This window comes from Corylus avellana, chromosome 4, assembly GCF_965113065.1.
Source record: "Corylus avellana chromosome 4, dhCorAvel1.hap1.2, whole genome shotgun sequence".
Taxonomy (NCBI): Eukaryota; Viridiplantae; Streptophyta; class Magnoliopsida; order Fagales; family Betulaceae; genus Corylus; species Corylus avellana.
The window spans coordinates 1695501-1712150 of NC_142493.1; the positions used below are offsets into that span (position 1 = coordinate 1695501).

A 16650-nucleotide genomic window follows, 5' to 3' on the forward strand; every position below is an offset into this window, starting at 1 on the left:
AAAGGTATGATTTCAAAGAGTATAAAGAATATTGCAAATAGAGTATATATATATATATATATATATATATATATATATATAGTATTACGGTATAAAAAAATGTGGCATACTATAATTGCGTGCAAAAGTAAAAAGTTAATACTTTAAGTCAAATTTAAAATTTTCAAGTCGTAAACTACAATCCCCCAAACCTTGAACTCTTAAAACAATAAAAATAATCGAACAATAAAATCTTATCACAAAGCAATCTAATACCATTAAAATTACACAAACCTCAAATCTACAGTAATGAGATGATAGAGCATATAGTTTGTATGAGCATAAACACCAACAAGATAATAGCAGCTATGGTTGAAGCAATTCTGCAAGGTGTGCTCAAATAATCACGTCTCAAGATTGCCACCCATCTATGCCAATGATCGTTATAGAATGAATTTAAACCATCACATAGAACACAGTAATCAGAGTTTGTGCTTGGAACAATAATATCTTTGCAAAGACCGTTGATGAAAGTTATCACTTCATTGCTGTCGCCAAAACGATTAACAAAGATCTTCTTTCATACAAGTAAATCCACATCTTTGGAAGTGTCTATAAGAAAATCCAATAAGTGAATATAATCGGTAACATAAGCATCATACCTATAGTGGCATTGCTCTAAGGCCACGAGGTTTCGAAAAAAAAACTCTGTTTCATTGAATAATTCTGCGCATGGTATTTTCAGCACTCCATCTTTGAAGTTTCAGTCAAATAAGCATTTGTTTGAGCTCACCTTAAATCTCACTCCTGCCTCGTGCAACTGGCTTGCAGTGTACAAATGTGGAACCTTTTTTGCCTTTTGTTATTTGTTGTAACCTTTGTGATGGAGGTAGGAAAAAGGTTCTTAACAAATCAGCAAAGTGCATTATTTTCGAATTGGGATCAAGATGCATTTCTTGAGTGTTCTTGACACTAAAGACTCTAATGGTAAGCTGCGTAAAGGTAGGGTGCCCTGAGTAAGATGGAAATGCACTGTTGTATAATTCTTCAATGACAAAGAAAGGAAGTTGACTTTCAAGCAAACACATGTCATGATATGTATCATCCATCAATCGTCGCATAAATGCTTTCAGTCGTTGTCAATCTGCCATCCCTCAACCTGGGATATCAAGAAAAGCACAATAATAAAGCTCGCATCCAGTATGATCATTTTCACATAATCATCACTTCTAAGTTCTCTAGTCTCTGCATAACAACGACGAACATCTCGTTCCCTACCCTGTATAGTACTTACTAAATCCTCCACCTTTAAGGCACCCTTTTCTACAAATCTCTTGAAATATCTCACTTTAATCTTTTCCATTGTTTCCAATCTTTTATCGCCATGGTGAAGAGGCCCTATTGATATAACCTCAGGATTGTAGGCTTCTTTGTTCAATTTGCGAATATTATTTGGAACCCTGTAGATACAACATTCACGTGACAACGGGGGCTCCGAGCTTTTTAGCAATTCCGTCATGTGGCTCGCTATGGATTCCATTTCTACACTTGATGATTCTTCCATCAAGCAAGCAACCTTTCTTAAATTTCCTAATGACAAAGACAAAGGAATGGGTCACTAGCATTAAAAACATTGGAAGTAGTACTACGCAGAGTCCCCAGCTTGCAAACTTTAATTGAGCGACAAATTCTACATGTTAACCACAGCAAACGTAAGAGCAATAGAGAATGGTATATGTAAGTAGCAGAGAGTACTCAGAGAGAGGGAGAAATTATTCCACTGGTAAATAAAAAAAATAAAAAAAATAGAGGAGTGGTGGTTTTCACATTATCTCCGTGAGTGTGCCACAAGTCCACGACTTTATGAGCCACACACAACAGACTTTCAGCTCCTGGAAATGAAATGTAGATCTGCTGTTTGGCTCTCAAACAATAGAGGGTTCGATTGGGTTATAAAGAAAATGAAGTTAGGGCAAAAATACATTTTAGCCCTTTTAACTATCACTATATTTTGCAATTGAGAAATGCTACATTATTTATTTATTTTGTTTTTTTCAAATAATTTGTCATCATTCCATGAGTTGGTGACACATTTTTCAAAATAATAAATAGTGACACATAATTTGAAAAAAAAAAAACTATATTATATTAATTACTTACACTTATAATATATATAAAATTCGAGACATGAGTGGACGAGTAAGTTATGCGGCTTGCGGAGGGCCGGCTTTGTTTTGGCCTCTATGTGCATTATGGAGCTTTATATTACTAACCCGACATTAGCGGAGGCTGTGGCTACTTGAAAGGGTGTTTTTTGCAAAAATTTAGGTCATCAATGGGTTTTTTGGAGGGTGATGCTCTTGAAATTGTAAACATTTTGCGTCAAGATGAATGAGTCGGTATGGGCAATTAATTGAAGATAGCAAAGTCATCTTGAATAGTCGGACATGTGGGGAGGGAGGCAAACGAAGTGGCCCATCGTTTAGCAAAACTAGCCCTTGACCAATCTTTAAATCAGGTATGAATGGAGGATAGTCCTATGTGTATTGAGGACATTGTACTTGCTGAGCAAGATTCTTTTGTTTGATGTTATTAAAAGAATGACTCATTTCAAAAAAAAAAAAAAACAAAGTTATGGGGCTTGCTTCACATATTCTTGCTAGATTTTTAGGTGAACGGTGGTGAATTTTAGAGAAATGCTATGATTTTTTGTAGTTTTTTTTTTTTTTGGTGCTCTTTTCATCTTAAGTTAATATTATTTTCTAAAAGAATGTATGAGTGGTCAATAAAGTAAGTTTATTTCTACTTTTAAAAAAAAAATAATATTCACATAAAATCACGTAGAATCATCAGGAAAAAAAAAATTCATTTAGTTTTAAGTAAGGCTAAATGAGAGAAATGATTCGAATGAATGATATGTGCCAAAAAAAAAAAAAAGGACCAAGATCCCCTCGAATTAGGGGTGAATTCCAAATTCTAGAATTCACGGTCAGAATCTCTTGAAAGAGATTCAACGCCTACCGTGATGTCACGTGTCCCACTAAATAAATAATAATAAAATATTAATTAATTTTAAAATAAAAAATAAAAAACAAAATAATTTATTTATTTATTATTATTTGCCCTTGGGGGTAGCTCCCCAAGGGCCACCGTTTGGCCATGGATGACGCTCGTGAATCACGTTTGTTTACTAGTCTATTTGTAATTTAATTGAATCACTGTGTTTGCATTTGTGGACCTGATAAGATAAGAATCCCACATGGGAAACCAGTACGAATTTATCATTTTGTAAGAGATGACGTAAGTCCTGTTTGGATTGGATGACATAAGTCTTGTTTGCATTAATTGGATGACATAAGTCCTGTAATTAAAAGGTATGATTTCAAAGAGTATAAAGAATATTGCAAATAGAGTAGATAGTATTACGGTATAAAAAAAATGTGGCATACTATAATTGAGTGCACAAGTAAAAAGTTAATACTTAAGTCAAATTTAAAATTTTCAAGTCGTAGACTGCAATCTCACGAACCTTGAACTCTTAAAACAAAAAAAATAAGGGGAAAATACATTTTACCCCCATAAACTATCTACTCATTTATACTTTGACCTCAAATATTTAAAAAGTGACACTTGACTCCCCCAAACTTCCAAATTGTTGTAAATCGATCATTCTGACTATTTTTTCCCCAAAATACCTCTATCCCAAGTTAAAAAAAATAAAATAAATAAATAAATAAATAAAAAGTAAGGGGTGGCTGGCCACCCTAGTTGGGAGCCACCCCAGACCGAACACCCCTTAATTTTTAATTTTTAATTTTTTTTAACTTGAGATAGAGACATTTTGGAAAAAAAAAAAAAAAAAAAAAAAAACAAGTCAGAATGGCCGAATTGCAACAATTTGAAAGTTTGGGGGGAGGGGAGGTCAAGTATCACTTTTTAAACATTGGAAATCAAAGTATAAATTGATGGATAGTTCAGGGGTAAAATGTATTTTTCCCTAAAAATAATCGAACAATAAAATCTTATCACAAAGCAATCTAATACCATTAAAATTACACAAACCTCAAATCTACAGTAATGAGATGATAGAGCATATAGTTTGTATGATCGTGAGCACCAACAAGATAATTGCATCTTTGGTAGAAACAATTTTCCAAGGTGTTCTCAAATAATCACGTCTCAAAGTTGTCTCCCATCTATGCCAACAATCGTAAACCTTCACATAGAACACAATAATCGGAGTTTGTGCTTGGAACACTAATATTTTTGCAAAGACCGTTGATGAAAGTTGGCACTTCATTGCTATATTTCGCCAAAACGATTAACAAAGACCTTCTTTCGTACAAGTAAATCCGCATCTTTGGCAGTGCCTATAAGAAAATTCAATAGGCGAATATAATCGGTAACATAAGCTTCATACCTATAGTGGCATTGCTCTAAGGCCACGAGGTTTCGAAAAGAGACTCTGTTTCATTGAATAATTTTATGCATGGTATTTTCAACACTCTGTTTGAGAAGTTTAAGTCAAATACGCATTTGCTTGAGCCCACCTCAAATCTCACTCCTACCTCGTGCAATTGGCTTGCAGCGTACTAATGCCCAACTTTTTTGCCTTGATTTATTTGTTGCAACCTTTGTGATGGAGGTTGAAAAAGGTTCTTAACAAATCAACAAAGTGCATTATTTTCGAATTGGGATCAAGACGCATTTGTTGAGTATCGTAGCTACTAAAGAATCCAATGGTAAGCTGAGTAAAGGAAGGGTACTTTGAGTAAGATGCAAATACATGGTTGTATAATTCCTCGATAACAAAGAACGGAAGTTGATTTTCAAGCAAACACATGTCATGAAATGCATCACAAGTCAGCAATTGTTGCATAAATGGTGTAAAGTCGTCTTCACTCAGCCATCCCGTAGGGTTATGGATCATCAAGAAAAGCACAATAATAAAGCTCGCATCCAGTATGATCATTTTCACATAATGTTCACTTGTAAGTTCACTAGTCTCTGCATAACAACGACAAACATCTCCTTCCCGATACTGTATAGTACTTACTAAATCCTCCACATTTAACGCAGTCTTTTCCACAAATATCTTGAAATATCTCACTTTAATTGTTTCCATGGTTTCCAATTTTTTATCCCCATGGTGAAGAGGCCCTACTGATATAATCTGAGGAGTGTAGGCTTTTTCGTTCAATTTACGAATATTATTTGGAACCCTGTAGATGCAACATTCACGTGACAAGGCCGAAGGCTCCGAGCTATTTAGCAATTCTTTCATGTGGTTTGCAATGGATTCCATTTCCATCTAGCAAACAGCCTTTCTTAAATTTCCTAATGACAAAGACAAAGGCATGGGTCACTAGCATTAAAAACATAGGAAAATAGTTTCCATGACCCTACAAAAAGCTCATGTTGACTTTTTCTTTCCTAAGTTCTACGTACTTTTAAATCTTTGATATTCACAAAAAAATTTAGAAATAAATTAGGATTATTTGATGTGATAGCTGAACTCTCAACTGATACTAGTAGAAATATTTTAATGGCAACAATGAGAATTGAATACCAGAAGCCTGAATCGAATTTTAATTCTTATTTATTCATTGGTGACAACACAAAAATAAAATCCTGCATGAATCTGTATTTCACAATTTGGTACAATATGACCATTCCTATTCATCAAGTAAATTAGGCTAATTAATTTTATTTAATTTTTAAAAGATAAATTTATAATGTGGGGCGTACTGAACAAATTCTGTTATGGTTCATATGAGAGCTTTTGGGGCCATATCCCCTTTCAGCACCATGTGGTGCCTTGAAATCTTGAATGTAATTTGCTCTAATATTTACAAAAAAAAAAAAAAAAAAGGCGCTGAAATACAACTTTTTTTTTTTCTTCTTTTCTCTAAGCAACAAAAAAACAACCTTAAAACAAGAGGAAGTAGAACTACGCAGAGTTCCTTGCAAACTTTAATTAATTGAGCGGCAAAGTCTATATGTTAACCACAGCTAGCAAACGTAAGAGCAAATTAGAGAATGGTATATGTATGTACAAGAGAGTGGGAGACAGGGAGAGATTATTCCACTGGTTAAAAAATAAAAAATAAATAAATAAAAAACACAGAGGAGTGGGGGTTTTCGCCTTATCTCTTAAGCCGCACACAACAGACTCTCAGCTCTTGGAAATGAAATGTAGATCGATCTGCTGTTTGGCTCTCAAACAATAGAGGGTTCGGTTGGGTTATAAAGAAAATAAAGTTAGGTCAAAATTACATTTTTAGCCCTTTAAGTACTATTACTACATTTTGCAACGTTACACTTTCTATTTTTATTTTTTTTGTTTTTTTTCAAATCATCTATCACCATTCCATGATTTATTGACACATTTTTTCAAAATAATAAATCTCATAGACAGTGATACATCATTTGAAAAAAAAAAATTGAGAAGTGTAACACTTCTTTTTGCACTTAGGGTAGTTCTCGTCCTCAATAGATAGGGACCATGCCTCATAAAACGGATGTCACTAATTTGAATTTCCTCTCTCCCCCTCATGTATGGACATTTAAAAAAAAAAGAAAAAAAAAAAAGAGTTTCCAAACGAAGTGTTGTCCAGAGATGGACGTACGTAGCAGGCAGCCTGCATATATGGGCCATGGCCGGATGGCCCTTCCCATATTATTAAATTTTCATAATCTTGAGGTATATATATATATATATATATATATATATATGGGCTAATTAAAAATAAAAATTTGGCCCCTATTTGCTTGATACTAATGGCCTGATTATAAAATTCTAAGGAAAAATTATAGATAACCCTCTTTAACTGCACTGCAATTTGTAATGGTGATTCTAACCTTTCAATTGTAATAATATTAAATCCGAATTACATTACAATTGTAATGTACTCTTACGTACTAAAAAAAAAAAAAAAATACCTTAGATAAAATAATGGAAAGAAAACATTTTTCCTTTTTTTTTTTTTTTTTTATTATTTTTTTTTTTTTATCAATGGTACTTTTTGTCTTTTTGTTTTTATGTATGAATGGACTACATTGCATGGTGGTTACTAATTGGATGAGGCTATGTGTACTTTCCCTAAAATGCAAACTTCGTATAAAAACCCACATTCAAAAGCAAGGGCTAAAAAGTTATTAAAAAGCTATTTTGGTGGGGTAGAGCATTCGCAAGGGCTAAAGTAATAGTTCATCAAGCTTTCCATTCTTTGGCCAATTTGGGTTCGGTATGTTTAGTTCTCGTGTGCATGCTTTTCTTCTTTTCATGATTATTGGATAGACTTTTAATTGAACTTCCAAATTCTTAAGAATATGATCTTCTGCAATACTATTTATTTTAGTTACTCAAAATAAGCTTTTTTTTTTTTTTAATTTTATTTTATTTTTTATATATTATTGTTATTAACTTTCTAATACACATTCTAACAAACTATTTATTCTATTCTTATATATATATATATATATATATATATATATATATTTTAATGTGTTTTAAGGATAAAGACAAGAGCAAAGATATAGAAAGCACGCAACCCGTTGACTCTTTCTACAACAAGAGAATAATTTTTTATTTTATTTATTTTTTAATGTGCTCTAGGGAATAGCAAGTGTAGCAAAAATTGTATTTTACCTCTTTTGAACCTAATTTGCAGGTGATGAAAATTGGGTGATATTAACTAAAAATAGCTATTATGAAAAAATTATCTAATATATTAGAAATGCTCTAAGAAGCTAAATGCTACCCTTATGTTTTTTTTTTTTTTTTTTTTGTGTTTCTGAAATTGATATGACTTTTATAATCACAATTTGATCAAAATTTAATAAAAATTTGTCACAAACTTAATAAAATTTTAAAAGTTACATCAATTTTAAGAGACACAATAAGAACATAAATCTTCATTTTAGTATTATTCAATAAAAATATGCTTTTCTTTCTGGCATAACTCTTGTGCTATGGAATCCAAGTTGTAAAACCTATCTAGGGCCCTTATTTGAAGAAGGCAACCATTTTCTAGGTGGAGTAGACTTCATCAGTAACGTGAGGTGCACGTATGCTTGGATTTATGCATGAAAAATGGGAAATGAATTTAATGGACAATTTCAAAATGAAGAAACAAACGAACATATCATTAATATCTTAAGAATTTCAAAGAATCCTAATTTAAAGAAAAATAATATATAGAATTCATTTTATTTCGAAAAAAACAAATCCTAATTTAAATGATTGATTGCTATGCTCGTGAATCACGTGTGTTTACTAGTCTATTCATAATTTAATTGAATCACTGTGTTTACATTTGTGGACCTGATAAGATAAGAATCCCACATGGGAAACTAGTACAAATTTATCATTTTGTAAGAGATGATGCAAGTCCTGTTTGGATTTGATGACATAATTCCTGTTTGCATCGGATGACATAAGTCCTGTGTCACTGTTTGCATTGAAAGCAGGGTAATTAATGAGCTTGAAATGGTTGCTTGCTTGGGATTGAAATGATTTTTTTACAACTTAATTACACTTATCAATATATGATTTGGACTCTTGGAGAATGTTAAAATTATTTTTAATGGATGATGTGATTTCAATTACATACGGACATGTATCAGTAAATTGTAAATAAATTATAATTATAATAATAATATTACTTTCTTTTTTCTAAGCAAATTTACTTGAAAAAAAGGGGAAGAAAGTGTCAAAATACCAAAAAAAGAAAAAATAGCAACATTGTTCAGGCCTTGCGGTTTCAAAAAAAGACTCTGGTATCTTGTAGATCTAAGCATGGCATTTCCAGCACTTTTTTCTTTTTTTTTGGGTTTATTTGTGTCCTTTTATTTTCTTGTCAAATATAAGATGAAATGCCTTTTATATGCCAAGTAGACTTCAAGATTGACTAAATTTCATTAATTAAAATGAATGAATACGATACAATTATTAGAGTACTAATTGAAACAAATGAGAGTACGTAGCATAATGAAGAAATGTTTTTTTATAATATCGCGTACATCTCCGTTAATAATAATCAATATGTCAACTTTGCTTAACACGCAAACCTCTTGCATCTGCGATTTAGAACTTAGAAGAAGAGCGAAAGTTCAACATGATTGATTAACGTCACTTGAAACATTCTCCATTGTTTACGAGCTGTGAAAAGTAGGTTTTTCAAGACCTTTTTTAAGAAGGACCAAGAGATTGATGTAGATGATTGCATGGTTTTGAGAGGTAGAATTTGCCAATTTGGCGAGAGCTTTGATTTAATTATTGGATGCATCTATTTTCAAAATAAGCGCATTTTAGGAAGTTTAATTAAAAAATACTCATGTGGATGGCACGTGATTGATTTCCATCCAAATTGTCGAGGCTGACTAATGGAGCGACTATTTTGTCACATGCTGTTACTTTGTTATGCTATTTTAGTACATTTAAACATTGTAGGATTGTATCGCAAACAGTTGACAGATTGATGGGCTATTTTATATTATATTTTTCCCAAAAAAAATTCTTAACAAAGTAGCAATTGGTAGCAATCCTGAATAATTGATGGAAAATATCTCAAGAGTGTATAATTAAAAAATTGTGATTCCAAAGAGTATAAACAAATAGAGCATATAGCATAACAGTATAAAAAAAATGTGGCAAATTATAATTGAGTGCAAATGCAAAACGTTTAGTAAAATTTTCTTGAAAACAGCAATCCTACAAACCTCAAGCTCCTAAAACAATAAGAATAATCGAATAATAAAAAGTAATCACAATGAAGCCCAATACCATTAAAAATACACAAACTTCAATAGAATGAGCGTACAATTTGTATGAAAGTAAGCATCAACAAAATAATAGCAGCTACAGTAGAACCAATTCTCCAAGGAGTGCTAAAATAATCACGTCTCAAGGTGGCCTTCCAACTATGTCGAGGATCCTCATAGAATGTATTCAAATGTTCACAGAGATCACAATAATCGGAGTTCATGTTTACATGTATAGTTCTCTTCAAAAGATTGTTGACCAAAGCTTTGGCTGCATCGTGCTCGCCTAGCCAATTAATCAGGATTCCCTTTTGCACAAGTAAATCCACATCTTTGACAGTGTTGATAAGGGAATCCATTACGATAATATAATCGGTAACATAAGCAGCATACGGATAGCAACATTGCTCCAAGGCTATGAGGTTTCGAAAAATAGACTCTTCTCTATCACCTAATTTTAAGCATGGTATTTCCAGCACTCCGTTTCTGAATTTTAAGTCAAATAAGCATTCGCTTGAGCCAACCTTAAATTTCACTCCTGCCTCGTGCAACTGGCTTGCAGTGTACAAATGTGTAAATTCTCCGTTGCGGTTTGAAGATTGTAGCCTTTGTGATGGATGCAAAAAAACGGTTCTTAACAAATCAACAAAGTGCATTGTTTTCAAATTGGGATTGGGTGGCATTTTCTGAGGGTAGCCACATGAAAGCTCTTCAAAGGAAAGCTTAATGAAGGAAGGGTAGTTTGAGTGCGATGCGAATGCACGTTTGTATAATTCTTCAATAACAAAGAAAGGAAGTTGATTTTCTAACAACCGCAAGTCGTCATATATGGTATTAATCAACAGTCGTTTAAATACTGTAAAGTTGTTGTCACGTATCCATTCTATGTGTTGGCCTCTCAGGAAAAACACAATAATGAAGCTTGCATCCAGCAAGATCATTTTCACATAATTATCGCTGCTAAGTCTGCTAGTCTCTCCATAACAACGACGAACATATCCTTCCATACCCCTTATAATGCTTACTAAATTCTCAACATTTAGCGCAGCCTTTTGCACAAATTTCTTGAAATATCTCACTTTCACCATTTCCATGGTTTCCAATCTTTTATTGCCACGGTGAAAAGGCCCTATTGATATAACCCGAGGAGTGTAGGCTTCTTCGTTAAATTTCCGAATAACATGTGGAACCCTGTAAATAAAACATTCAGGTGATAAGGGAGGCTCTGACCTTTCTAGCATTTCTGTGATGTTATTTGCCAACACCCTGTCTTGATTTTCATTTCCAGTTGAAGCATTTGCTTCTCTATCAACTTCTTCATTTTGGCTTTCATTTCCGCTTGTACTGTTTGCTTCCCATTCACCTTCAGAATTTTCATTCACATTATTCAATGAAGCATTTGCTTCTTCCTGAATTTCTGCGCATGCTAATTTTTCCATCTAGCAAGTTGCCTTTCTTAATTTCCCTAATGACAAAGACAATGGTCACTAGCATTAAATTTTTTTTAAAAAAAAAAAGAAAAAAAAAGAAATAGAAATTCTTATGCAGAGCAACTTTGATTGAGCTTTTATCAAAAGCGGCAACGTCCATGTTAAACCACAGCAAACGTAAGAGCAATAGAGAATGCTATAAACCAGAGAGAGAGAGAGAGAGAGAGAGATAATTCCACCTTTAAAAAAAAAAAACAAAAAGGAAAGAAAGCAAGAAGAGGGGAGCTTTCACCTTAAAGAAACTTATTAGCTGCGTGTGTAGACGATTAAAAAGCGATACGTACACAGAAGACCTTGAAAAATAAGTTTGAGCAAAAATACATTTTAGCCCTTTAACTTTCACAATAATTCACAATAACTTTCACATTTTAGCCCAAAGAGGTAGCTCAATCGACTAGGACTACGCCTAATGAAGCGAAAATCACTAATTCGAATCTCCCTCCCCTTCTCCCTCTTGTGCAAATATGTCAAAAAAATAAAAAATCGAGTGCATGTCTTACAGTTTTGAGGCCATATTATTGAAAATGAAAATTGTTTATATGTGTTTTTTATTTTCTTATCAATTAATTGGTGAAATGCTTTTCATATTCCGAAAATGCTATGTTTTTTCTTAATTTTTTTTTTTTTTTTACATGTCTACAGAAGAGTGGGGAGAAGAATTCAAACTAATGACCTTTGTTTTATTAGGCGTGGTCCTAACTGATTGAGCTATCTCTTGGAAACTCTTAAGGTTTTCTTAATTAGTCTTAAGTGAATATTATTTTCTAAAACTTGAGTGAGAGAAATAAGGGTAAATGTCATTTTTTTTTTTAAATAAATAATATCCACTTAAAACTGCTAATTGAAACAAATATAACTATATCGTGAATTAATGATTTAGGACAATACAACTATCACGCACAGCACTAATTGAAACAAATTCGAGATTAGTTTTGAGGATATCCTACTTTTCTCTTTCAATATTTTTGGGGAGACCATTTATAGTAATTTGGGGGCTTTTTTCTTCTTCTTTTTCAAGTAGAAGAAGAAAAAGAATTATTTTGGGAGCCATGGTCTCTATTGAGCCTCGCTTGTCTGCACCTTTGAATTTGTTATGGAAATTAACATTTTGAGAGAGTCCTCAGTGAAACTATAATATAACATATATGTTAAGACATTATTTAATCTAAAAGCTTAAGCTTATAAATTTTTGCCCAATTAAATTATATTAATTATTCATCCTTTTAAAAGAAAATCAATATTGTAAAACTCAAATCTTTTTTAAACTCGATCACACATGTATATCTACACAGCACTAGATCTGCCGTAGTGTTGTGTGGCTCTCAAACAAGAGAACTGCTACACCCACCAACACTCAAGCCGAAAAAGAGAAAATTGTTAAATCACCGCTTGTCTTACAAGTTTAAATTTATAAGAATTGATAAATTTGATCATTTAAGTACTTCTTTAACTGTTAAGGAAATTAGGGTTTGAAGTGAAAAATTCACAAATTACCTCTTTAAGCTTCCCAGGAGGATTTCAGGTTGTTCTTGGAGGATGGCAAAAACCCGATCTAGGTTTAATAGAGAACCAGTATTTTGGAACTGCAGCTAAAACTAAGTACCAGAGAGTGAGAGAGAGGGAGATATTATTCCACTGGTAAATAATAAAATAAAACTAAAAAATAAAAAAATAAGGGAGGGTTTTCACCTGAGTATAAGAAACTTAGACACGGCCCTTGAGCTCCTGCAAATGAGATGTAGATCTGCTGTGTGGCTCTCTAGGGAAATCAATTGCTATTACTAATTATAGATAGATATAGGCTTTGACTCTTTAACAGTAATGGTGAAATGATTGAGCATACACCGTACGTGTACAAAAATGTAGCCCAATATATGCTCAAATTCCATGAGTGTTACATATTATTTGTCAGTGGGACGCAAGTCAAAATCTACCTCATGAAGAAAAATGCGTGGTTCCCTTCTACTATCTATTATTGTGGGCGTAGGACAATTGCCAGCTGTTATCTATTATTGTGCGTGTAGGACAATTCCCTGTCATTCGCGTTTCTTTTTCTTAAGAGAGATCGATGTCTTTAGTATGGAAAAAATAGGATTCATGATTTTGTGTATACTTTAGTTGTGTTCTTATATTTGTGGGTTCCATCTCTTCTATTAATTTCTTGCTAGGTGTCCTCTCACCATTGAGTAGTGCTCTGGTTGGGTGTGATCTTTGTGACTGGGCACACACGTGTGATACTATGTGACGATGGTCCCTTGAGTTAGGAAATGAGTCATAGTTTTTCTTTAAACTGTGTTTTGTCAAAATTTTCTTCAATTCAGTTAAAAAAAATGATAAGTGTTAAAAGAACTTAAAAAATACTTTTAGTATTTAAAAATTTGTATCAAACAAAAGCTTTCATATTTGATCAAAATTTTCAAAAGTTTTTTTTTTTTGGGATTTTTTTATTTTAAATATGACAAAAACATACTTTTGACAAAAATTTAAAAATAAAACCTTTTCAAAAAATATTTTTTTGACTTAAAAATTTTATTTATCAAATACAATTTCAACCGTGCCCTAAGAGACCCTCATTAACTTGATCAGAACAACTGAGAATCATTTATTACATGCTCGTGAATCACATGTCTGTCTACTGGCCTTCGTGCATGTGAAGCGTGAGAGGTTGATAGATTGAAAATAATTATGCATGTTGTAGGCCCTTGATATATGTCTAAAGATGATGATGATTTTATGGAAAAGAGGCGCTACGCGTACGGATAGCTGTTGATCCTTTCTCACCGCCTTTTCAGAGGAGAAACGTGTGGATAAGATACACGTAGGTACAGTTATTGAGGGTGTGTTTGACGATTGCCCTTTTGAATTGTTTCTAATTCTATCATGTAGTTGTTGCCCACCAAGGTGACATAATTAATGGAACCTAACGTCTCTTGAATACAAAGTGGCTGGAAATTCTTTAAGGAAATTCTATCACTACGAATGTGCCGTATTCTCTTAATAAAAAAAAAATATTAATTAATATTTAAAAAATAAATAAAAATTAAAATAATAAAAAAATTATGGGTGGTTATGGGTGGAATTTTTTTTTATTTTTTTTATTTTTTTTATTTTTAATTTGGGCCTCGGGAGTAAGGGTGTCAAAAATTACCGAAAAATCGGAATCGAAAAACTGAGAAACCAAGAAACTAGGGACCCGATTTCGATTCTGGTTGAAAAAAACTAAAAATTGGGTACCCCGGTTCTGATACCCTGTTATTACCGGGTTATCGGAAACTGGGATATCTCTTATATATTAAAAATTTTTAGGTTTAGGTTTCTTCATTTCACAACTTCACAGCTCACGCCCATTCCGTCCGTCTCTTTCTCATTTTTCTCTTCAAACTACAGCACCTGGCCTCTCTCTCTCTCTCTCTCAGACTCTCTCTTTCTCGCTTCATCTCCCTCTCTCGCTCCGTGACCATCAACATCACCCTCCCCACACGTTCGAATGTTTTCAAACTCCCTCCTTGCCATGTTTTAGTCATTACTTTCAAATGTTTTAAAACCACAACTCGAATGTTCCAAAAATCGGTGCCTTTGGTGTTTGATTTCCTTCGTCTTGCTGAGTTTTTGTTTTCCAAATGCTCTATTGACGATTTCTTGGTGTTTGTTGAAATTGCCCACGGTATTTGGGTTCGGAGGAATAAATGGATCCATGAGGGTATTTTCCTTCATGGCTTCATCCAAATGAGATTGTTAGAAGGGTTTCTTCTGTGATTGAAGACTTCAGGGCAGCTTTGCAGGAGGAGAAGGGGCCTCTGTTTTGTTGGAGGATTCCAAGAAGTGGAGGAAGCCTCCTATGAACTAGGTGAAGGCGAATTGTGATGCTATGCTGGATAAGCATCGTGGGTGTGTGGGTGTGTGGGTATTGGAATTGTGTTTTCTTTCTTAAAAAAACCGGTTACTGGACTGGGTACAAACCGGAACCGACTGGTAACTGGGACCTGGTTCTCGGTTCTGGTTGCCCAAAACTAAGAATCGGGGTACTTCGGTTTCGATCCTCGATTTAAGCCAAAAATCAAAAAATCGGACTAAGTTGACACCCCTACTTGGGGATGGCCGGACCACCCCCAATGGCCATAGGTGGCTGAAGCCACCCACAGGCCAACGGTGGTGGTCCGGCTACCCCTTAGTTTTTTTTTAAAATATTTTTTCATTTTTAATTATTTTTAAAGTATAAATAATATTTTATTATTATTTATATTAATGGGACAGATGTCCTATTTATGGCCGTAAGATCCCTCTAGACAGATCTTTGCCATTAACTGAATATTCTCCAGTCCCAAATAGACCGGAGAGGATCCTATTCCTTTACATTCAAAAGGGTTTGCTATTAACAGTTTGCCATTAACATAATTTGATACTCAAGTTGAATTGAAAAAAATAAAATTCAAGTACATTTTGAAAGAAAACTTTTCCCCAAATTTAATGAATCACAACAATACAAATATCAATACAAATCAATTTCCTTAATTCTCCAATTAGGCCTGAGAATCATTAGGAAACCTCATTTAATTTTGTATTATTGGGGGTTTAAAATACTACAAGGCATGTCATAGAGGAGTGCTGCTATGCAGCTGCCAAAAGGCAGCCTAGCGTCAGACATGTATTAAAAAAAAATAATTAAAAAAAATTGTCATTTTTTTAGTTATATTTTTATGAGTTAATATTTAATTTTTAATGCCTCAAAACTTGTTTATGAATTCAAAACTAAAATTTAAGGGTGGAAGGTTAACCTTTTAGGGATTGTGTCACCCAAAAGGGATTCGATCATCTTAAATTTAGTGCTAATGCCTCAAATTTTGTGATAATACCTCAAACTTAATGCTAATACTTCAAATTTAAATTTCTCTTTAATATCTATTTTCTTCAATTTTTTTTTTAAAAGAAAAAAAAAATAGGTAAAGTGTCTGACGCTTGGCTACCTCATGGCAGCCGTAAATCTCTATTCATCATAGAGATGGTTAGAGCATTTTCAGCAGTTACCTAATCATTTTCTCTATGTTTAAGGATCCAAACTACTTTTTGCTTTCCTACCTACAAAAACTCCACAATAGCTTCCCTTTGTCATTTCCTACATCATTAAAATATTATTTTCATTTTCATTAAAATAATATTTTTTTTTATTCTAAAAACATTTTTCTTTTTCTTTTCATCTCTCTCATCTCCGTCTTCTTTCCCTGGTCACATCTCCCTCTCTCACTCTCTGTTTTCTTCTTTCCTTTCCCCCAGCCGAACCTCTCTCCCTTTCTAGATCTCACTCTCTACCTCACTTTCCTCCAGTAGATTCTCGCTCATGAAGACAGAAAGGGAGAATTTTTGCCGTGCCGAAAGGTTATCCTCCTTAATTCTTATCCGCTTAAATTATGAAATTGGT

General features: G+C 33.3%; 1 protein-coding gene and 2 pseudogenes across 2 annotated transcripts; all 3 read right to left on the reverse strand.

Annotated features, from left to right (window-relative positions):
• Positions 1–280: 280 nt before the first annotated feature.
• On the reverse strand, positions 281–1519 carry LOC148586110 (UPF0481 protein At3g47200-like; annotated as a pseudogene).
• Positions 1520–4048: 2529 nt separating this feature from the next.
• LOC148586111 (UPF0481 protein At3g47200-like) lies at positions 4049–5284 on the reverse strand (annotated as a pseudogene).
• A 4470-nt stretch (positions 5285–9754) lies between these two features.
• Positions 9755–13012, reverse strand: LOC148586112 (UPF0481 protein At3g47200-like). Of its 2 annotated transcripts, none has more exons than XM_088515978.1 (3): positions 12924–13012; positions 12729–12829; positions 9755–11209 (listed from the first exon to the last, which is right to left on the reverse strand). In XM_088515978.1, the coding sequence occupies exon 3, from the start codon at positions 11181–11183 to the stop codon at positions 9786–9788; it is 1398 nt and encodes a 465-aa protein (XP_088372104.1). In that variant the 5' UTR covers positions 11184–11209; positions 12729–12829; positions 12924–13012; the 3' UTR covers positions 9755–9785. The 2 variants fall into 2 exon arrangements, with proteins under 2 accessions (XP_088372104.1, XP_088372105.1); XM_088515979.1 differs by having other exon boundaries at positions 12729–12817; positions 12924–12988.
• Between the last annotated feature and the right edge of the window lie 3638 nt (positions 13013–16650).

Bases quoted from the DNA above. Each gene is read 5' to 3' on its own strand.
- LOC148586112 (XM_088515978.1), bottom strand. From the start codon at position 11,183: ATGGAAAAATTAGCATGCGCAGAAATTCAGGAAGAAGCAAATGCTTCA.